General features: G+C 34.5%; 1 protein-coding gene and 1 pseudogene across 5 annotated transcripts in view; both read right to left on the minus strand.

The window, feature by feature from the left end:
* The window catches only part of MTHFD2L (methylenetetrahydrofolate dehydrogenase (NADP+ dependent) 2 like), a 114,205-nt gene that overhangs the window by 58,821 nt on the left and 31,733 nt on the right, over positions 1-23,651 (minus strand). For all 5 annotated transcript variants that reach the window (XM_016154004.2, XM_036227862.1, XM_036227861.1 and 2 more), the window contains 2 exons: positions 22,669-22,776; positions 10,430-10,522 (listed from right to left, as the gene is read on the minus strand). In XM_016154004.2, coding sequence (XP_016009490.2) covers positions 10,430-10,522; positions 22,669-22,776 — 201 coding nt within the window. The remainder of the gene's footprint in view (positions 1-10,429; positions 10,523-22,668; positions 22,777-23,651) is intronic.
* Positions 5,163-5,281, minus strand: LOC118608731 (annotated as a pseudogene).

Below are 23,651 nucleotides of genomic sequence, written 5' to 3' on the forward strand. Positions count from 1 at the left end.
AATAAACATACAAAAGTAAGCGAAGGTAAATAAAAGGTTTTGAGTTGATTTATAAATTAATTTCTTAGCCATCAAAGCCATATAAAAAAGGTCTCAGGAGGTTACGTTTTTCAAGTTGGAGCACATGCTTTGCTAGTAACAAATAAGGGATAAAAAAGAAATAAATAAAAAGGAATGAAGATGGATAATTTTTGCCTCTTTCAATGGATTATTAATCTCTAAAGAATGTCAGCATCACTGTGAGAGTATGCTCTTCATACTTGACACACATAGTGAAAAGGACACATATGGCAGGCTGTGTTTTGTAAAAGCAGAACTGGGATAAAAATGCAGTAATATTCTACTCAGCTTAGGAAAATGCCAACTCTTACTACTTAAATATGTGAATGTGAAATGTTATTTATTGGCAGAGTTAGAGAATTGCAGTTACAACTCTGAAAGCTTTGTAAAGTTAAACAAGATGGTCTGTTATCTTTAAATAAGCTCTTTTGTTTCTATTAAAAAATATTACTAATAAAATGTGGAGTGTGACCATAATCACAAATTCTTGATAAACAGGTACGTATGCTTGATGCTTGCTCCTTGAATTATTATAACACTTGTGCTTGAAAGAAAGTAGAGAAACAAGAAAAATAAAAGTACATCGTACTTTCCAAAATTACAGCAGCAATAGCCAAAAGCAGAATGAAGAATGAAGATCAGAGGCTTAAGAGTAAGACATGGTTCTCAGCCTCAATTCAGCCACTTCATTACATGTTCACAGGCAGATGAATTCACTCTTAAGCCTGAACTTTTAACATCTATAATATAGGGATAAAAACCTTATTGGTTTAAATAAGATGATTTTTCAAAAAGGTTCAAAAATATTAGTCATTATTAATATAATAAACACTGATATTTAAAGAGAAAATATTGAAAAGCTTATACTGAAACTCTCTATTCAAAAATTATTTTAAAATCTGCTTTATAATCACTAAATTTTTAAAAATATTGCCCCATGATCTTCAGAAATATGAAAATATTTTAATTATTTAACCGTATAGAAAAAAAATTTAAATGGCCCTACACATGCCTCTTTAAAAATATCAAGGACTAGCTAGTCTAGAAATGAATCAGATAAATTTGAAACTAGATAGGTTTTTCTAAGGTTTAAAATATTTACATAAGAACAACAAAAAAAAGGATATGCCCCTATTTATTATAAAGCTTACTTCAGTTAAAATCTGGATTTGTCCTAGGTCAGCTATAGTAGAACAAAGTATTAATGACATCTGGACAGCTCGAGGGGCTTGAGACAAGGAGGAAGAGCTTCAGCAGCAAGGAATGTTCAAAACAGAATGGCATAGTTCGAAGTCAGGAACTCAAATGAAAGCAGGTAGAGGTTTTCCCTTCCTACCTCTTTCCTTCATATTCTTGCCCCACTCCTACCTCTTGGTGCTAATTGAAAACTAGATGACTTCTTTCTATTCTATATTTGCAAATAAATTTAAAAGCCAAAATTGCCCTCAATTTTAGCATTCCTAAATCTCGGTTTCTCATCTCTCTTTTTTGTAAGCTTAACTGAGATTTAATTTATATCCCATTACAAATCATCCATTTAATTCATATCTCTTTTCGTTTCTTCTTTTTTCCCCAAGAAAAGCCATTTAATTAACATGTTTGGTACTTTTTAGGAGATGAGCATTTCAGTGTAGTAGACCACTCCCATGCTCCTTTATATTAAAAGGTTAACAGCTCCAGACTATTGCCACAAACTGGAAATGGGTCATCTTAATTTAATTTCGTTTTATAATTATAAAATCAACAAAAGTTGGAGAATTCAGAGAGATACAGAAAGAATCAATATTTACCTATCACCTATTACCCATTAGCCCAAAGGTAACCATTCTTCTCAAGTTGTATTTTTTCTTCCATCTTTGTCTTTCTGTTTGTCATATGTGTGTGTGGCAGTGTGTGAAGGGGCATATTTGGATTTCTATAATGAATGTAACCTAATTATTTTTCAGAAAATAATTGGCTATAAGAATTCCATTTTATAGATACATCAGCATTCATTAAATGTTCCCATGTTGTTGGATATGTAAACTGTTTCTAACTTTTTGCTATCATAAAAAAAAAAATCCATGATGAATATCCTTAAATTTTATCTTTTTAAGCCTCATTACAAGTCTCATTAGGATACATTCCTAATGTATTTTGGGACCTGAGATAATGTCTCTTCATAGGCTAATATCCAAAACAAGCTTTAAAGTCTGTGTATTTGTATTCGAAGAAATGTATTCAAGTATACTCTCTCACCTAGTGCCCATAGTAAACTAACCCCATTTTTCTTTCCAAGCCATTCGGTACTCCTTTGTAGAGCTTCCACAAAAAAAAAGTCAGAAATATACCATAAAGTAGAGGGTGGGTAAACTCTTCAAAGTTTTTTAATCAAAAAAAGTAAATTTTGGGTGATATCTTAGTGACCTAAAACAACTTATGTTACTCTTAGTAAACATGAAGGGATTCTCATTCATTCTAATATAGTGTGCCGCATTATTTTTAAGGATATCCTGACCAACTATCCTGGGAAGGATGTATATTATAATGTCTGTGTGTGTGTGTGTGTATGAGAGAGAGAGAGAGAGAGAGAGAGAGAGAGAGAGAGAGAGAGAGAGAATATTTTACAAAGAAAGGAAATATTCTTGGTTATCTTTAAAATAAGTATGAATTATGAAACAGAAATTCAGTAGAAACATTATGGAAATGCATCTGTATATTCTTGTAATGTAATAGCTGATCTCCAATATTGATTATTATCTTGATTTAAAGGGTACATATTAGGTGCTAAGATACTAAGAATAAATTGTCTGCAATCTTCACACTCAGAGAAGAACTGAGAGAAGAACCACAGTCATAAAGCCCACACTCATGCATTAGTACTCATTAATCCTTAGGTTTTGTGACAAAGGTAAGTCATCCCAAAATAAAAAAAAAATATATTAATTAACCAAATCAGAAATAAATTTGAAGAAAATGCATTTAGGTGAAAGATGATGGGACCGAGACAGAAACTTCTCTTGACTATATAAATGAGTAAAAAGGGGCTTTCATAGAAAGCCGTTTGAGGAGATACATGTCAACACAGTGATTCTTTCCATCTCATTTTCTACTTCAGTAAAGGCACCCAAAGTCATCCCATGTTAGCAAGATATATTTACAGTTTATATAATATTAAGGCATATTTTATGCCTTACATGGGTGTTGTTAAAACAGCTTTTTTACAACTATAAACTATAACTTGATACAGTCTCACATAAAGGCCTATTTAAAAATAACCTGGAAAGATGTACATCTACTGAGGAACAGTAGGAAAAAAAAAACGCCTTACACTCCTCTTGAGTGTAGTCCAGATAGCATTTATTGGAGTCACTAGTTGAAGTGAGTGATTTTTCAAGGCATATTTTTAAAAAGGACTTAAGTCTTAGAGTGGATCTTTAAATCATCTACTAATATACCAGGGAAAATATCATGGCTTTAGACACCACTCTTTATTAGAGATGGGTTAGCTACCCCAGAACCTATCCTGTTTTTGACAGAGAGGTAATCATTTACTAACAGAGGTATAGAGAGCTTTTAATCCCTACTAGCATGTCCAGAAAAATAGACTGAATGGCCAGGAAAAATTACAGAGCATATCCAAAGCATGTAAAAACTTTTGTTTTCAGGTCCTAGTTTTTAAAGAATAAGAATGAATAAGTCAACAGATGGTCAAGCAAAAATTAGGCAACTCAGAAATAGAAACCAGATAATCAGACCATAAAGGATTCAGAAAACAATTTCTTTTTGTTTTATAAAGCATTAAAACAATTAAATAATAGGCTTAGGAAATACATGGTTACTGAAATCAGGTTTTCTGCGGTGAAAAAAAAATACTATGAAGATATAATAGGCTGTGAAAATTAAGGCTGGAAAGAGCAAGCCAAGTCATGTGATAGAAATCAAACGGATTTGATGGTAAAAGCATTGGATAGTCATGACAAATTCACCACAAACAGACCAAAAAATGTAAGCATCAACAAAAAATACAGGCTATGAGAAACATTTGTTAATAAAGTTTAAATATATACATGTTAAATTTCTTTCTGAGAAAATAAGTAACTATTCATAAGCAAATAAAGAACTTAAGACCAAAAATAATAAATATTATAGGTCTCATGCAAATAATCTTAGGCATTTACAATGATGTTCTCAGCGGTTTACTGCACAATTTATAATATTAAAAAAATCTGAGCATAATCTAAATGTCCAACAATCAAGAATTAAATAAATAAATTATAGTATAACCATAGCATAGAATACTATGGAGTCATTAGAAATCATGTTTTGAAGAATACATTTTACAAGGAAACGTACACAGCATGGAGCTATAAAATACAAACAGTACATACAGGATGAACAAATTGTGTAATATTGGATTTACATATAGTAAATATAAAATAGTAAAAGACCAACACCAAATAGCTAACTGCAGTTGGCTCTGGATGGGAATATGTGTTATGCCCCTCCTGCGCTCCCCCCCTTATTATCCATGTTTTCTAGGTTTTTACACTAAGAATGTCTGACATCAAGAAAAAAATCTATAGTCCAGCATCTTCTTGTACACTGACAAAGCTTGCTTGTTACAGATCAGGGGGGGCTTTGCCTACTTGGTAACTTGGGCTATGGTGGGGGCATTATGGGAGCTGGAATGGGGAGGGAGAAGAAGTAGAAATACAGAGAAAAAGACTGGGAGGGTGGATAAAGGTCTGAGAGAACAAACCCCTTTACCTAAGTGTCTCTGTCTTCCCTAACCTCTCACAAAGTCAGACCAGTCCAAAAGAGAAGCAACAGGGGTCTTACCCAGGGACAACAGAATACATAGCCACGAGCAAAGGCCACATCACCCTGAGAAGCCAGAAATCATAAGTAAAAACTAAGCTTTTATAAAGCTGGTCTCTCATGTGTAAGCCACTTCTTAGATTAATTTATGATAATCAGTCAACTTTGATATTAAAAGTAACATTTGGTGAGGCAATCCTTGGTTGACATCACAGATTGCAAGGACTTTGTCAGCTTACAATCCCTTACTTTATTTACTTATTTATTTAGTCATTTGTTTGTTTGTTTGTTTGTTTGTTTTACACTTATAACACCTGGTCTTCCTATGTGGTCTCCCATCCAAATACTAACCAGGGCTGACCCTGCTTAGCTTCTGAGATCAAATAGGATTGGGCTTGTTCAGGGTAGCATGGCCATAGACAAAATATATTTCTTTAGTGATATCAAAGTTGTAGCTTAATAATTGACTGATTTATTATTTCTAAATTATTGTTTAAATATTCACAAGCAATGGTCTAAGAACTAACATATAACGTATTGGCACTTAACATTTATTATTTGCAATATGCTAGGGACTGTGCTCTTTACATAGATTGGCTGGCTTAACAACCCTGTATGAAATGTTATTATTCTTCACACTGAAGAAATTGAGGCTCAGAAAGATGGGATGACTTAACCAAGAGTACACAATTAGCAAGTAGCAGAGTTGGGACTTAAATTCTGGAATTCTTACTCTAGCAAGGTCTGTGCATTTACACTATCCTATACTATTGAGGACAATTGACAAATTTAATATTAATTACAGATTTAGGAAGGCAGGAAAGTATTCTAAGTGGAGAAATAGAGGCCAAAGAGGCTAATGGAGAATCAAAAGTAGGATGTGGGAAGAACAACAGAATCAGTGAAACCATAAATGTGCTAGCATCTACTCAAGAAGCACCCAGGGCTGTAAGGGAGCAAGTTCCACTCCCAGGTTACATGAACCATGGATAGTGGAATGGACTATTTCCATGCCCCACCCCTTGGTACTTCTCACTGTCCTGGCATCTGGAAAATTACTAAGCTCTCTTCAAGGAGGAGGAAATCTACCAGAGGAAATGTTCTATTAAGAACCTAGGATGATGTTTGATGGGTGTATATCTTAAACTTGATAATATGATTCGAGAAGTGGTGAAAATAAGTTGATTGGTCATTTTGTATTTCATGACGAATAAGTATGAATATTCCAAATTACTCGACTGATTTTTCCATTTATCCTGTTTTATATTACAGTGTCTATCATTAAACGTGTTGCAATAGAGACACTAGAGTTATGATTGTGAAGGTTCATTCATCATGCTGGAGGGAATGGCTTAGAGGACAAAATGTCAGCTTTCGCCAACTAAGACACTCTGTATCCAGAGGTTTAATGTACAAGTGGCATTGACTCAACAGCTCATCTGAAAGGTCCTTTGGACAATGTCTGGAAAACAACTGCCTGTCATGCCTGGTTAGTGAAGATTCCTAGAACCTTTATAAATTTAGGATTTCCCTCAGTTTCCTGGAAGCATGAGATATAACAGTGACAAAGGATCTCTGAACACAATCTTAGAATCGGTGCCCTAATCTAACTTTCCCTTCTTTATCTTCAGCCTTACACAAGCCAATTAAACCTTCCCCTAAACTACAGTAGTCCCCCCTTATCCTCAGTTTCACTTTCTGTGGTTTCAGTTACCTGTGGTCAATCTAGGTCTAGATATATTAAATAAGAAATTCCTGAAAAATAAGTAATTCACAAATTTTAGATTGCAAACCATCTGAGTAGTATGATAAAATCCTGTGTTGTCCTCCTTTCTTCCACTCGGATGTGAACCATCCCTTTGTCCAGCATCTCCACACTTTATATGCATCTTGCCCATTAGTCACTTAGTAACCATCTTGGTTATCAACTGTCATGGTATCTCAGTGCTTGTGTTCAAGTAACCCTTATTTTACTTCATAATGGCCCAAAACACAAGGGTTGTGATGCTGGAAATTCAAATATGACAAAGAGAAGCTGTATAGTGCTTCCTTTAAGTTGAAAAATGAGTATAGTCAAAATATTGAGAAAAGGAGTGAGAACGAGAGCACAAGAGCACATATTCACGTAGCTTTGATTATGGTATAATGTTATAATTGTTTTATTACTAATTAATGTTAATCTCCTGCTGTGCCCAATTTATAAATTAAACTTTATCATAGGTACATGTGTATAAGAAAAAACATAGTATATACAGGGTTCAGTACTACCTGTGCTTTCAGGCATCTACTAAGGGTCTTGGAATGTATCCCCCAAGGATAATGTGGGGCTACTATGCTTCTTTGCATTTAACTGTCTAATACTGTATATTTTATATGCTTTTAATAGTCTCATTACTTTCTTCATAATTTCTTAATTTTAACACATACTCGGATCAGTTTATAAAAGACCTTTCACTTTTATGGCTTTATCAATTACTTTACAAGGGCAAACTAAGAATGTTTAGTAGTTCACAAAAATAATGTTTCCACTATGAAAATTAACCAGTAACTAGATTGCTTATAAAATATAGCTTTAAAAAGTATATTCTTAAAAATGTATCAGCTAAATTTGTATCAATTTGAAGGAGTCTTCATTCCAGTTGTAATCTTAAAACTAATGCAGCAGACATTTATTGAGTTTCCACTGGGTGTCAGATGTTCTAAGCACTTGGCTAACAAGCTAAAAAATAAAAGTCCTGTCCCTGCTATAGTCTAGTGAAGATGACAGACAACTATAAACAAGTTTTAAGTGTTATAACCGTGGTACTGCAAAGTGCCCTAGAAATAGCTTAAGTCTTTTTTGTGAACTCAGAGAGGTAGCTTTGAGTAGGGCTTTAAAGTCTTTTATTTCTAAAGGCATAGTTTGACAGGATCTGATTTTCAGATTTGAGTTTTTAAATTAGCCTAAATCCTGAATTCATGGGGAGATATTTAAAAGGTAAGTGATATGTAGTTAGGTCTATAGGGATTTGAGAAACTGGAGGGGTGAGATTAATATGAATATAAATTAATTTTATTCGTGCCCCAGGATCTTCACACACAATTTCCTCTTTTACTTTTTCTTCTGTAGGTCCATTCCAAGATTTCATCACCACATTCTTTACTGTAATTTCTCAGACATTATCTATGTTTCTGATACATCATACACTCCTCCTCCTTCTAGTCTTCTAGATGGGACTGCTTCTATATATGCTGACATTCTAGTTATGACAATAATCCAACCCTGCCTGTTCCAGCTACCTCTGCCATGAGATCACTATCCCATTCTTTAATACCCACTGTTAATTGTATTTGTTTATTTCTCAAACATAATGCCTAATGTGATCATTTTAGTTATATTTCATTCTTCTTATCTGGTTATATAAATTTTTTATGTTACTTCATGCTTTCTCTATAATTTCATTGTAATTTATCGATACATACATTATATATATATTCCTTAAATTCTCCATCCAGGGGATTATTAAGAAATTGAAAATATAGTAATCTTTAGTTATTTCTTATAAACTCTCAATATTCTTCCCTTTAATTTCTCATTACTCAGATGTTTATTTCCACAGGGTAACTGCAGGGCTATATACAGGGCTGTCTTCCAGCATTTAGCATACCTTTGCATCTAGTTAGAGGCATTAGAACTGGAATACAAGGCAAAGAGCAGACCTGTTTGCGCTACCATCACTCAAAATGTCTCCAGCCAGGATTAGGATGGTGTGCAGCCAACTGTCTAAGATAGCTGCACACATGACTGGCGCCCTCTCGTGGTCAGAGGATACCCTGAGTAGGATGGCTGTGGTATAGCGCCTCCATACTGTCTCTTGACCTAGAGAGACACCTAAATATCTTCTGGTTCTTATTTTGTTAATTTTGTATAAGATTGGTGCTTCTTTTTCCCTTTTCTTTGTTTTCCTTTTTCTTTTTCTGTCTTATTTTTCTTTTAACGCCTTGTACGCAGTGCTGATTTAGGCCTTTATAAAGGAGCACAGAGTGAGTCTATGGGAGAAATTCAAGGATGACGACAGTTTTGGCATAATGACTTGTGATATGAAGTTTGATTTAGTCAAAACAGAATGTCATTGGTTGTTAAAAGAGAATTGTGGTTACCACTCATTTCTCATAACAAGAAAAACATGAACATGAATGCATGCTGAGGGGTTTTATACCACTGGAAGAAAATATTCATTCAATATTATAATGGATAAATGGGAACTAAGATCAATTGTGAAATATTCTTTACAAGTTGTTAACATTTGAGTCAACGCTTTAAAGATGATGCAAATTTCATTCTGTCTAAAGTTAGAGGTGGACAAAGATGACCAAATTCCTCTCTACTCACCAAATTTTGAATCTTGTGTATGAATCCAAGTGTTTCTAAAAAGAAGTAATGCAATATTTGTCTTCCATAAATCTATCAGTTGCTGCAGCAGTATTTCACTTAAAGTTGATCTGTGGTTTGAAAGTTTATTTCCTCTCTAAACATCTGTCTTACTTACACCAATCCAGTTCAAAAACGTGTATTTGATGCCACCTGAATATAATTTCTCAGAAAAACATGATATAGTTAGCTGTACCAGCTTAGTGGTAACTTCTAGAAATAGGACATTTCTATTTTTACTCTATAAGGAGGCAAATTACTCTCCCTGAAGTTATCACATACATATTTTGAGTTCCATAAAAGGGCCTATATTAGCATAAGAAAATGAATTAAATTTGGTTGGAACTAATTTAAACTATCATTCTCTTCATCAAACTCAATTTCTTCTGGAATTTTTACTCTCTCTTTATAGTTTGTAAATGCTGAGCAATTCAAATGTAAATTCTGGAAATTACCAATAACATATAATTAATAAATAAAATGAAAAAAGCTCTCATTCAAGTCATGGATAAAGCAAGAAGAGTCACAATGTCTTCAACGTAAAAATACTATGTGGCAAGAGTAAAGGTAGAAGTAAAGGGTAGAATTATTTTGTATGTTCAAATATAAAACAAATTAGGAAAAAACTAGATCCATTATATGAAAGTACAATAACTGTTGTGTTTCTATTTTTACCCCTCTAGAGTCAATTCTTCTTGACACGGTGTGAGTCATCTTTTAAAAATATAACCCAGACAATGTCAATCTCCTGCTCTCAGCCATCTTAGCTTAAATCAAAGTCCTTACTGCGGCCTACAGGGTCCTACATGTGCTAGCCCTTACTGTCCCTTCAACAGCATTTCCTACCAGTTTCTCCATAACTCGTTCATGTTTAGATTCAATTATGTCTGCCAAAGGAATTGGTAAGCTGCACATTTGTTCTTGTGTCAAATTTGTCATTTCAAAAGCTGTTCAGGTTTTCCATAATGAAGTGACAAATGCTAACACAGGCACAATGGACAGTATGATGATTGCCAAGAGACTGAATCTAGGAAATGAAAATTAACCATACATATACATAATTCTCGCAAGAAGTGGTTCTTACAGACATGTCAGCAATTAGAGAAGGAATTATTCTGTTGATGATATTCCACCAAATAACAGCGTCTAAAGACTTACCTGCAGCTACTACGATAACATCTGCCAGCTGAGTATGGATCTTCAATTGTTCTTTGGGGGTATATCTGTGAGCTATTGTCACAGTTGCATCACCTGGAATGCAGAAGAACTTCCATTAATGATTATTGAGCTTTTTCATAATTTATAAATGCTCCAATTCTAGGTAACTTTCAGTTAAATCTTAAAGGAAAGAAAATTGCTTTGAAAAGATTAAATAACTTTGAGGAAAAAAAACGAGATAAGGGAATGTAGATGACCCATAATATTGTACCTTTAAACTGACCAGTGGAAAATCAAATGAGACCAAATGAGGATATGTACTGACCATCACAGGAGAGCTAGCTATAAGTAGGATCCTAGAAACTCAGCATTTGAAAGTTCTGTATTGACAGGTTAATACATAGATGCAGAGGATACTTATTGGCTTGATAATAAGATTTATAAATACTGAAATCAGCAAGACAAGTGCACTAAAAATGGGGCAATGTAGTATGGGTCAGACGGAAGAGAGATTAATTTTGCTTCATTGTAACAGATGCCTCATCTTGAGGAGGTGTCAAGGAAGGGTTCCAAAGGAGGCAATATACTATTTTAGGTCTTAAAGTTTGAGCTGGAATATACTCATCAGGGAAAGAAGAAAAAAGTGTTCCAAGCCAAAAGAATGGCAGGAAAAAATAAATCAATTTTGAAATTATGTGTTTAGGAAATGATGAGGAAGCATAGGAAGTATTCATACATGCTTTAAGAAAGTGGCATATACATAAGAGAGGGTAGCCTGAGGGATTCCAGTGTTTAAGTGTGAACCAAGAAAGAAGAGAGAAAGGCAGTGATGAGCTTAAACGAAGGACTTCAGTAAGAAAGAACATGGCAGTGTGAGACAGTATCTTCTATCTCCTCTTCCTGCATAACACACAACAACAAAAACTAAACGATTTCTATTTCTAGCAAAACTAGCAGAAATATTTTCCACTAACTCCAAAAATATGTAAGAGTTACTCCAGAACAGCTGAATCAGTAGATGCTATACAGGGAGAAAGGCCGCAAAGAATGTAATAAGTGGCTGGGAGTAAAAATATACTTCCTGCAGGTGAAAGGTTCACATCAAAATGCAAAAATCTGTAGCAAAGGAAATAAGAACAAAGGCAGAAGAAGCCCTCCAGTACAGTTCACCGTAGGTGGTAATACAAAGACTCAGACTGGGGAGTCATTTAAACAGGAAGCGGTTTGACTCTGTGAAGGTGGTGAAGGAAAAATCTGAAGGCTGCCCAGCACCTCCTGTCCAACCCCTAGCAGAAGTATCCTGCAAACAGCAGATCCAAGGAATCCAACTCATTCAATGATAAGTAATAAGAAAAAAAGCATTTGACAATGCATTGATAAAATGATACTGTATAAGGATTGGCTCAGGGGAATTTTGAGTGGCCATAGAACTATTCAGATTCTAGTGTTAATTACATGACTATATATGTTTGTTTACATTCATGGAACTGTACACCAAAAAGAGTGAATTTTACTATATGCAATTTTTAAAAGTAAATAAAAGAATGTATTTAAAAAGTGGCAATCCCAAAATAAAAGCAAAAAAAAATTTTTAAAGAATTTCCCAACATATCAATAAACACAACAGCAAAATGGTGTTATGAAAAACTTGAACGTCATAACCAAATATGCTAAAATTTAAAAAATAAAAATTTAAAGTCACAAAAATTGGGGAAAAAAGCGGACAGATGAGAGATTAATTCTGCTCCATACACATTCTATAATGGTCAACACTGAGACACATTTCAGTAAAATACCTGGATTTTAAAGATGAAAAAAAAATCCTATGAGCAACCGGGCAAAAATTCAGATTTTTACATTTAACTACAGAAAAGAACAGAACAATACCTACAAGAGACTCATGAAAAAAACACTGGGAGCCTAGAATTTTATATCCAGTCAAATTGTCTTTCAAGATTAAAGGTTGAAAACACTTTTGAAAGAACTCAGGGAATATTTTTCCAATGAATTTTTCCTGAGGAACTTGCTAACAGATGAACTTTAATAAATCGAAATATATCTGAAGAAACTGGCAACAGGACTATTGTAGGGTTTTAAATATATTTAATACAAAACTAAGACAAAAAATTTGCGATGATTGGGGTGACAGACAAAATGTAAATACTATTTGCTCTGATTATGTAAAAATGGTGTAACAAAATTAGAATGAAAAGGGCAAAGATGAAAAAGTTTGCTGATTGCCTAATATCTAATGACTGGAACCAACAGATATTTAAAGCTAACCAATCAAATAATAGAAGTATAAAAATATTTAAAAGTATAATGTGAATATACTACAAATATAATTTTTATTGGCAAATATCATATAGGAGACAAAAATGGAATCAGGGAATAAAATCAATAGATACCATATAAAGAAGTAGAAAACTAAGAGTATTATATAAAGTTATAATTATTAAAGTAACCACAAATCTCCCTAAATATCAAAAGACCCATACAGAAAAAACATAAAAAATAAGTAAAAACCATAAAAACCACAAACAGAGCAGACAATATCATAGTTCATACCATGTATATTTATCATAATAAATATAAATTTTCCTAAGTTATCTTTTTAAAAGAATAATATTCTCAAATTGGCTCACAAAGCAAAAGTCTGATTCTATACTTTATATAAAACACAAGTACAAAGATAAATCACGTACCTGGGTAAAAGGCTCAACAACATAAGGATAACAATTCTATGTTCATTACAAATTCAATATAACGCCAATAAAAAACATTGTATTTTGGGTTTTTTTTTTTTTTGGATGGATATAATTTGATCCCAAAGTTAATATGAAAAAAAATAAAAGACAATAACAAGAAAAACCTTGAAAAGCAAGAACAATGGGAGAAAACCAGAAATACCTGATATAGTAGTCTTTCTCATTTCAGTTAATGATACTACTTAGAGTAAAGCCTATGATTCTTCCTTATCTTTTTCTCTCTTTCTTACTGTTGTTGTGAACCATCAACAAACGTAGAGTAAATGTTTAGAACCATCCCAAGGTACCAAAGTTGTGAAGCATCCTCCCAACTCTATCTTAGTATAGTTCTATTCAGAAAGGTCCCCTTATATATTAGCAACCCACTCAGCTGTTCTCTGGTTCTAAATGAGAAACTCCCAAATCCCCACAAAAACCAAAATCAAAACCAAATGAAACCCAAAACTCCTACTTCATCAGTACTGATGATTTCAGCAAGGAACTGAGATACATAATTCAGTGTGAGGTGTGTGTGTGTGTGTGTGTGTGTGTGTGTGTGTGTGTGTGTGATATTGAGATAAATTTCAATCAATGTGGAAAGATCTAAAAGATGTAAAAGATCTTTCCACTCACCTTCAACAATATCTAGTTAACTTATTACTCCTAAGTAAGTTTAGCTAGAGAGACCCACAGGAAATATCAAAATCATATTTAGATCAGTTTCTGGCTACAGTGATGTCAAACCATGGAAAGGCTTCCAGCCTCTAATCAGTAGACCAGATGATGAGAGCAAAAGAAGGGTGAACCGCAGGACTTAAAAGCAAATGTATTCAAACAATGCCTCAGACTCTTCTGCCTTTGGCCCTTGAGGCCTATTCCTGGTCCTGAGAGTTAGCTATCCTGTGTTAAAATCAAAAACAAATGGAGACTAACCTTGAAAATTCCCTAAGCAGATAAAACCAGTTTATTCATATAAGTAAAGCTTAATTTTGCTTATTTAACAAGGCTAACTTGACCTCTATCATTCCTTGCTTATGCCTCTAGAGATGACAAGCAAAACTTGAACTGTTTCTCAAGGTGGATATGAGGTAACCATTGATGAATTCCCTATCATTTAAGAAAATTCTAACATTATAACCAATCACTGTGAAAAATAAACAGTCACTGCTTTCTCACTATATAAGCTGCTTTATAACAATATACCTCCGCGCCTTATTCATGTTTTGGTTTGAGGGCTTCCAGTTTGCAAACCACCTTTTTGGTGTGTATACAATAAACTTTTACTAATTACTACTTCAGTGATTTATCGGTTTTACTTCTGTTATGTCTGAACTTTTGACAACTGCTAACTGTATTCTTATTTAACCTGTCCTACTTGACACTGAGAAAATTCTTGTCATCCTTATTTTCAGTTCTGGTGCCCCATTACTTTTCTTCAATGAATCCTCTGGCTAACTTACCTAATCCTTTCTAACTCCCCAGTTTTTCCCCCAGGATAACCAACACTAACAAGTTACAGCAGCTACTCCATAGAATGCATCTCTCACCCCTAAATGACATTTTCCCACACTCAGTTTTATATCCTTATTGCTCATATGATAAAAGTTAAGTCCTTATCAGGACTACTACAAAGACCTAGATAAAAAAAAAAAAATTATAAGCAGTTTCTCAAGCAACTTCATTGTGCCCAACGCTTTACATCACGTTTGCAAGCAATAGCAAAAATAAAAGACTTAGAACCTGTCTCCTAAAATCTTAAGAGTTCTCTTAGGACTTAATAACTAACTGCTGGATAAAATATGCTTCTTACTATGTAAAAGTTCACAGTCGATCAAGAATTGCCTGCTGGGAGCTGCCTGGGCAGTTTCTTAGGCTATCATGACCTCTGTAATGTATGCAAAATTGCAGAATGTAGCAAAGAGTTATTGTCAGCTAACATAGAGAACTCACTTGAGGAAAATAATATTTTCTATTAGAAAAAGCGAGAACTAACAACACAATATACTTCATTTGAGAATATCGTTTTGTTGTTGGTGTTGTTGAAATTATCTAAATGAGAAGTTTACTTTTGTTGGACATTTCCAGGTCGTTCTCTATCTACCTTCATTTATTCAATATTCGAAAAATAATTCCAGAGCCATGCTAAATATGTAGACACACAATTCTGTACTCTCATGTGGAAAACAGATAAGTAAGTCAGAATTATAATGCAGTGTGATAAGTTCCATGAGAAAAGGAGGCATAAGTGTCAGTGTTGACACAGACCATTATTATCTACTCTAGCTGAGAACAGCATAGGGGCAGTTAAACTTCTTAGAGAAGACCATTTCTTGATGTAAGTAGAAATTTGTTTTTCTTCTGCTTCAATCCCCCATCCTTTCCCACTGATAAATTATTTTCCATAAAAACATGAGAAGGGCACATTATTTAGCCCAGACAAATGTCTTCATTATAAGAACCAAAGTCTACCATTTTGCAATTTTTACCGTGATTATAGATCTATCTGTAACAGCAACACAGACTAAGGCTCAACTTCCTTTTCCATGAGGTAAATCTTCAAATACCTGCTGTACCTGTATCAGCAGATGAAACAAAATGGCAAAACCATTAGAAGCTGCAATCTCATGTGCAGGGTTTTGCCCTGTCACTTTCACTGGATAAGGAAAAACTGAGTCTTTCTCGATACTCTAAGTCATAACATGGTCTGGTTTAAATGGAAAAAAATCACCGAGGAAATCACAGGAAGGAAGACTCAGTACTCATCAATGGAACAGCGCTCGGTGGGTCCGAGGATAACACTGCGCCCTCTTGGCTCTGAACTCCACTTACTGCACATTTTCTCAGTTAATTTTAGCTGCTCTTTTCTGAATTACATTGTTTAAATCATTTTAGATATCATTACAGAGCACTCATATCTAAGCTTTCTGTTCATACCTAAAATAGGCCAGGCTCTAATGCCTTTGTATCTGGTCAAGACCTGGCTGTTTATCAACACCTTTGGTGAATGGCAGCTAAGGATTTTTATTTCACTTTTAACTGATCAAATACTATTTTAAGCTAACTCCTTTTGAACATTAACCTCAAAGTTCCTTTGAGAGAAAGACTATCAGGAAGGACTGACTGAATGCTAATCACCAGTGTCTTTAGATATTTTAAAAATCTGCCCCAAGATTTCAGCAAAAATTATTGAATCAAAATCATGTATACATTTATTCAACAAAGACAATACACAAATGAGCAAATACACATATAATAAAACTTTATACAGTAAAAAGCGCTATGGAGAAAAGAGTGCAGGGTAAGTGAGCAGAGAATAATAACATGGGTGCTATTTTGATTAAGGTGGTCAAAGACAGCCTGAGAAGGTAATATTTGAACAGAAACTGGAAAAAAGTGAGCAAATAAATTATGTAAATAACTTCAAATAAGAGCATCCAGACAGAAGGAAAACCAAGTGCAAAGATCCTGGCACATGAGTACGCATGACATGTTCTAGGAAAGCAAAAGGCAGCTGTGTCTGGAGGACAGTGATGGAGAGTGAGAATAGTAGAAAATGAGTAAGCAGATGCAGCCCAGGGCAGCTCATGTAAGGTCTTCATGTCGTGGTAAGGAATTTGGATTTTATTCTGGTGTCATGTTGTTCTGACTGGCATGGGAAACCATGGATGATTGAGACCCAGCAGATGTAAAATGGACTGTGTAAGGGAGATGGGACAATGGTGGACGTGGCAAAACTAGTTCATAAATTTTATAGTATTCCAAGTGAGAGATAATGGCTAAACGGACTAGGATCTTATTAGTGGAGGTGGTGAGATCATGGGTATATTTTACAGATTGCTAATGGATAAGATATGGGATATGAGAGAAATAGAGAAGTCAAGGATAGCCTGAGCAACTAGGTGAAGTGATGGTGCCACTCACTAAGATTTGGGAAGACTAAGGGAAATAAAATTAAGAGTGAAGGTTTGTATATGGTAACTTTTAAAATGTTTATTGACCATCAAAGTGGAGCTCTCAAGTGGACAGTAGTTAAATGGGTCTAGAGCAGCAGTCCCCAATTTTTTTGGCACCTGTACACCTATGAGAACCTAAAGCCTAATAATGTGAGGTAGAGCTGAGGCAGAGATGCTAGCGCTGGGGAGTGGCTGCAAATACAGATGAAGCTTTGCTCGCCCACTGCTCATCTGCTATGTGGCTTGGTTCCTAACAGGCCACAGATTCTGGTCCATGGCCTGGGGAATGGGATCCCTAGTCTAGAGTACAGGAGGGATACATATGGTATTTAAGCTATGGAGCCAGAAAAGATCCCCTAGGGAATGGCTCTGGAGTAAGTGAAGCCTGAGCTTATTCCAATGTTTTGAGTAGTCGGCCTCAACCCTGACCACATTAGAATCTTCTATAGAGCTTTCTAAAAAATACTAATGCTTGAGTCCAACTTATAAAGGTTATGATTTAATTGTTCTGTGTTGAGCTTCCTGATGATTCTAGTGGGAAGCTAGGGTGGAGAACCACTGTGTAGAAGTTGGAAGGAGGAGAATGACCCAGAAACAGAGAATGAAAAGAAATGCCTAGTGAAATAAGAGAAATGCATGCCAGTGGTAGCTTTAATCTATGCTGAATAATAAAAGAGGTAGCTCTATAAAACATGGCTGTTTCATTACATTTAAAAGCATGTTATATTGCTCAGTTCAATACATACTTTCTGGCTTATAAGGACCCTCAGGAGAAATTACTTTTTGGTCTTAATATCAGAAAATGTCTTATTTATCCTGAGAATGTGTTTATTTTTCATCTTAAAGACATTTAATTGGGTAACTAGTCCTTTTTCTTTCCTGCTCAAAAGCTCTCAGGATGAAATTAGTGAACTAATCATAAAAACTATGGTTTATACTCAAATATTCACCAAACATATTTAGTACCAGTATATAAAAAGTGATGTGCTTGGCAATGAGAAAATATCCATGGATTTAATGATACTTAATGCCCAAGGTACCAGGGAGAGAGTGACTGGAGGAATAGCTGAAAAGGTAGGTTGGAGCAGACCACAATGTCTTTATGAGTGATGCCTTGAACAGTCAAGCTTAGAGACATCAAAAAGGGATTATTTGCGCTGGCAATAAAATAAATGCCTCTAAGGTCATGGTGGAAGAGGGAAAATGAAAGAGAAAGAGAAATATTTGCAATTCACTTTACATTTTAAATAAAGTTTAATGTTAGTTTCAAGAGTGTAACAGACCCAGTTGTTTGATGTAAGAATACATGACGTTTTCCAAGTACAGTGCTTTCCAGATCCTAGCTGGCTGAATTTAGGAGATAATGAAAATGATGAAACAGTATTCTTCTTATTCAGCTTAGAAAATAAGACTAGAATGAATTTTTGTATTTTTCTATTTCTTTCCACTATGCAAACTCAAAGTTGTAATTAGGTAAAGTGTAATCAACATGGAGGCATCACAAAACATATTATCCCAATATCTCATCACGAGGACTTCTAATTTAGGAGTAGTGAGATGAGAGGCACATGAGCCAAATGCCTGCCATTCTCCCTGCCCCACTTTAACACCACCAGTTCATTCCACAGAGACAGCAAATATCCCACTCCACTCCATTGCCCAAGCTGAGTCTCAGTCATGATTGCTTTGTAGTATTCCTGTATTCCTAGGCCTTCCTATTTAGCACCTCTCTTTGAAACCCGAGAGTGCTTGGCCCCACCTGGCACTCAGCTGAGCTTAATCACATGTGCCACACAACATGATGTGTTGCCTTGGACATCCACTCCTTTATTACTACCTGAAATCATCTCCTGTAGGTGGGAGATAATGCTCTTGGGCTGGCAAACAACTGAAACCAACTTTCACAAAAAAGGCATCCCACTGGCAAAATATTATGTGGTTTTTCATTTAGATAGGCTGCTCCTCTACTAAAAAATACCTGATATACAGAAAGTTTCAGTAGAAAGGCCGCATGAGTGAAAAGCTGAACACAATGCAGAAGTAGTGCTTGGAGTAAACACAGCATCCAAAGATGAATCCAGAAGATGTAGACTATCACCTTCTGGAAACAGAGAACTAAGTCTTTTTCATCCCTGTACCCCCCAGCATTTTATAAGTACTAAATGCATATTGCCTGAATGAAATCAAGAACATCCCTGGACCCATAGGACTCTAAGCAAAATCAATTGGTTGCTGGCCCTTTTTAAAAAAGTCTCAGCATCAATGCCACTGCAACGACACCACAAGCCTTTAGCTAAAGGAGGTGCATGAAGCCCATGTTGTTGCTATTTCAGGGAATCCATTTAGATGAGATGTCCTATATAAAATACAAAAATATGCAGGAAGGAACTTGCTAATTTTCTAAAAAAAATTTGAAATCAAATTAGATTCTGTATTCCCTTGGTGACAATTAATAATCATAATGCTTTGCCATTACAACATTGTGTTATCTCGAAAAAACTGTTTTCGAGAAATTGCAGAACTTCTCTTTTGCTCCCTCATGGTAAAGCTAAACATGAAGATGTGCTAAAGCCAATGGTATTCAGTTTTCATCTTGAAAGAAAATGAAACTGGATAGGTTGCTACATACAAAAACTTTAAAAGACTGTACCATGATCTCTAGATGGTACAGTGATACTCGAACAACCTAAGTCATAGGGTTCATGAGAAGAAACTCTCCATTGTCTGTCTCTTTATGTACTCAATTAACCAGAGGCTTCCCCAAGCAAATAGAATTTTGCTTAAGGATGCCAAATTTTACTTTGTGCCACTGTGCTCTCTCAGACGTTATACTGAAGAAGATGTTAATAGTATATGCATTTTGTTATAAACCACCCATATTGGTTTGTCATGACCACCACTGCCACCACCAAGACTTTAAGCTCTTGGAGGACAGGAACCACACTAACCTACTCTGTATAAACTACATAGTGGTCTAATGCCATGTCCTTTACAGAGCCTTCTGCAATGACATGTCCTCAGCAGAAGGTGATCACCCTGCAGTATGCTGCTATATTGAGTACTAGCACTACCCCTTAACCTCAAGATTTGAGCACATTTTCAGTCCTCTAAATATTTCAAGCCTTTTATGGATGAAAAGAAGCTCTTTCTTGCATAACAGCTGGGATTCACATCCTAAATAATTAAGACTAAAAGCTAGCCATGAGTAGACGCATATTAATCTAACGAAACTACAGCATTGCCATTTTTCTTCTAGTGCAATTATCTTTAGCTTTAAGACACAAATGAATCATTAGGGTCTCAATCCCTTCTGGCAAGGAGGTAAAGTGTGAGTTGAATGCTCAACATTGTGAGTGTCATCAGAACAAGTTCTATGGATATAAATTGGCTGAGTTAATCCTATTTCATTATCTCTGTTACTAACAAGGCACATATAGTTATTACACATAATTACTGTTCTAACAGACATGGATGTTTGAAATATTAACTTTCCCACAGACTCCAAATCTTCAGTAAGCAGCTCTCAACAATTCATTAGATTAGTCATATATGTCACCATACTTCTAATAAATATGCATGAGATTAAATACCACCCATGTTACAAACTGTCTAACATCATTTTTAGTATAATTTATTACCTTTTAGGTATTATAATTATAACGGCACCTAAGTGCCGTTATGATAAATGTAAATTTAATTACCTGGCTTGGAAGTACTATAACTAATTCCATTTTTATCATGCATTAGAGTAAGATTATTTTATAACACAAAACATAAAATATTTATAAAGTCAATATACTTTACAATATAGGGATGTCTAATTTAAAATTTCATGAATAAAGGATAAATTAACTTTCTTAGATACTTTATAGACAAATTAAAAATTTGAATGCATCAAGAAATTAGCATGCAATATATTGTTACAAGAAAAAAATACATTCTAAAGTATGATTTGGACTATTATGATGTCATATTTTTAATCAAATACTTTACAGGTTTTATAAGTTCTACATTTACACAAATTATTACCATAAAATTAGATTTGATCGAAAATAACCCAAACATAAAACCCACCAGAAAAAAAAATTCAAATGAAGGCGAAAAATACATCATTAACCTTGGATCATGTTATTCTAAACTTTATGGTTAGTATGACCACAGATTATTAACTGAAGCATAATAATGGAAATAATAGTAATAGGCACAGTTCGCATGTACCAAGGGCTTACTTAACTTATTGTGTCAAGCACTATAATTAGTGCTTTACATTTGTATCTCATTTAATTTTCACAATAATCCAGTGAAGGAGATGTTACTATGATAGGCATTTTAAAGGTGAGGGAAGTAGAGGCTTACACAGATCAAAGATACAGATCTTGGCAGGAGAGGGGTCTGACTCCAAGTCTCTCCCCCTGATCGTACTGTCAGCACCCAGTTCACAGCTCTGATCCACTACTTCCTTGGTTAAGTCACCCGAAGTCTCTAAAACGCTTCTTTTAGTTGCAAAGTGCAAATAATATTAATATATGCAAGAATTATTAAGAAATAAGATAGTTTATGAGAAAGTATTGTGCAAGTTGCACAGCTATGTTATTGTTACGTTATTGATGAGATAAGAAAATGAAATGTTGAAAATTCAAATAAAAACTGCTTATTATCTCTTGGTCAAAATTTTCTAACAAAAATACTATACCTAGGTAAACTTTCCCAGTTGTTTTACCTTGATTAACATAGAAACTATTACATAAAGCCAAACATGAATCAATATCTTCATTATACTCTAAGAGATAGACAGATAAGCACAAATAGATTTCAGTTATAAGTGAATAGTAAAACCAGAAATGTAACTTTGTAGATGGTTACCATGAAAACTATGATCGTCCCATCAGATTTGGCCTTTCTTCAAAAGAGCTCTTCAAAACTAAGGCTTTTTAAAGTTATCAGGAGCACTATCAGGCTCTAATTTACTATAATCCACATACACATTTTGATTTGTGGCAATACTTAAATCCTTAGGTCCATGAAAAAAATATTCAAAACTCTCATCATTCATTATTTTAGATAAGTAATATATTATCCTCAGGCTAACTTTTTCATTTCATATGCATTATGTCAACCCAGATCTAAAACAAGTATTTTAAATTTGAGATTAGGAAACTTGAATCCATCAAGGTTAATAATAAGAAATATATACAGATATGTTGGTGTTATATGTATGTGTGTGTATGAGCAGGCAGATGCCTATGAACATGTGATTTTATGTATCAAGTGGCTTTCCACCTTTTTTAAGGACTATATTGCTAATGATTTAAAGAAAGTATACATAGCCAAAAGGAAAAATAGGAACAAAAGGGCCAAATATTTCCAGTAATTCCTTTACTCACTTTCAAGGCATTCATGTCATTAGATGAGAAATAACGAATACCTTTATTTGCATACCCACAAATACACTGACTCACAATTTCAAACAATTTTGTTTGATGATTTCAATAAGTAAGAAAATTGTAAAAGTATATAGAATCCCCAAGGGGCCACTTACCTCCAGGCCGTTCATGTTTTCCATCGGTATGTAAAAGCATGGCGATGGGCATCCCTACATTCTTGGATCGTCCAGCCACAACCACATTTTTTCCAAGTGTTTCAATTCCTTAAAATACAGAGTTTAATTTAAATAAAGAATGAATGACAAGAAGCAAATTAAAAATTTGAACAACCAACTGAAACATTCTTTAAAAACTTTTAATTCAATTTGAATTATTGCATGACTTACCTATAATGTATCCACATTCATTATTTATAAATATTTCATTTTACACTTCATGAATTTGTCACTTTTTCTCTCACTATGTCCTCATTAAAAAACCACAAATATTTTCAAGTTGCTATTAAATTACTTTTAAACATTGAGATTCACATGAAGAGTTAGAAGTCCAGAGACTTAAAATATACTAACTACTAATTATAAAGCAAGCAAGAACAACAATGTCAAGTTTCATTGGCAATCACACTTTGAACATAACTGGGTCAAAATGAAGTGGGGAAAAGAAAAGTTTTTTTCACAAAGCTCATGCACTTTACTCCATTGGAGAGATGCATTAAACTTAGGGACTTAAAAGGTATGAAAGATAAAACTTGCAGATTTAACACGCTTTACCTCTTTTGGGCATAGTTTCTTCATAAGCAAGGAGTTAGAACTAAGGTTTTTCAAGAACTAACATTTAAGACTATGATTCTAGGATCTGCTTTCCCTTGGAAATTATCTCCTTCAGTTAGAAAACAGCAGACTAGAAAGGAGACAATGCTGTCAGAAATGGAAGTGACAGTGAGAGAGGCAGGAGAATCATCAATATAAAAGGCAACATGGGGTCAATTAATATAGAGGTAAACATCTCTAGGGGTCGTGAGAGCTTTACAGATGGCATCCAGAACACAATTCGAGGGTAAACGTTTATATTAAAAACCTAGGTCATTAGAGATAATTTAAATAAGTTCAGCACATTCTTTAAAGGTAAGGGAAAATAT

The sequence above is a fragment of the Rousettus aegyptiacus genome, unplaced genomic scaffold, assembly GCF_014176215.1.
Source record: "Rousettus aegyptiacus isolate mRouAeg1 unplaced genomic scaffold, mRouAeg1.p scaffold_m13_p_10, whole genome shotgun sequence".
NCBI lineage: Eukaryota > Metazoa > Chordata > Mammalia > Chiroptera > Pteropodidae > Rousettus > Rousettus aegyptiacus.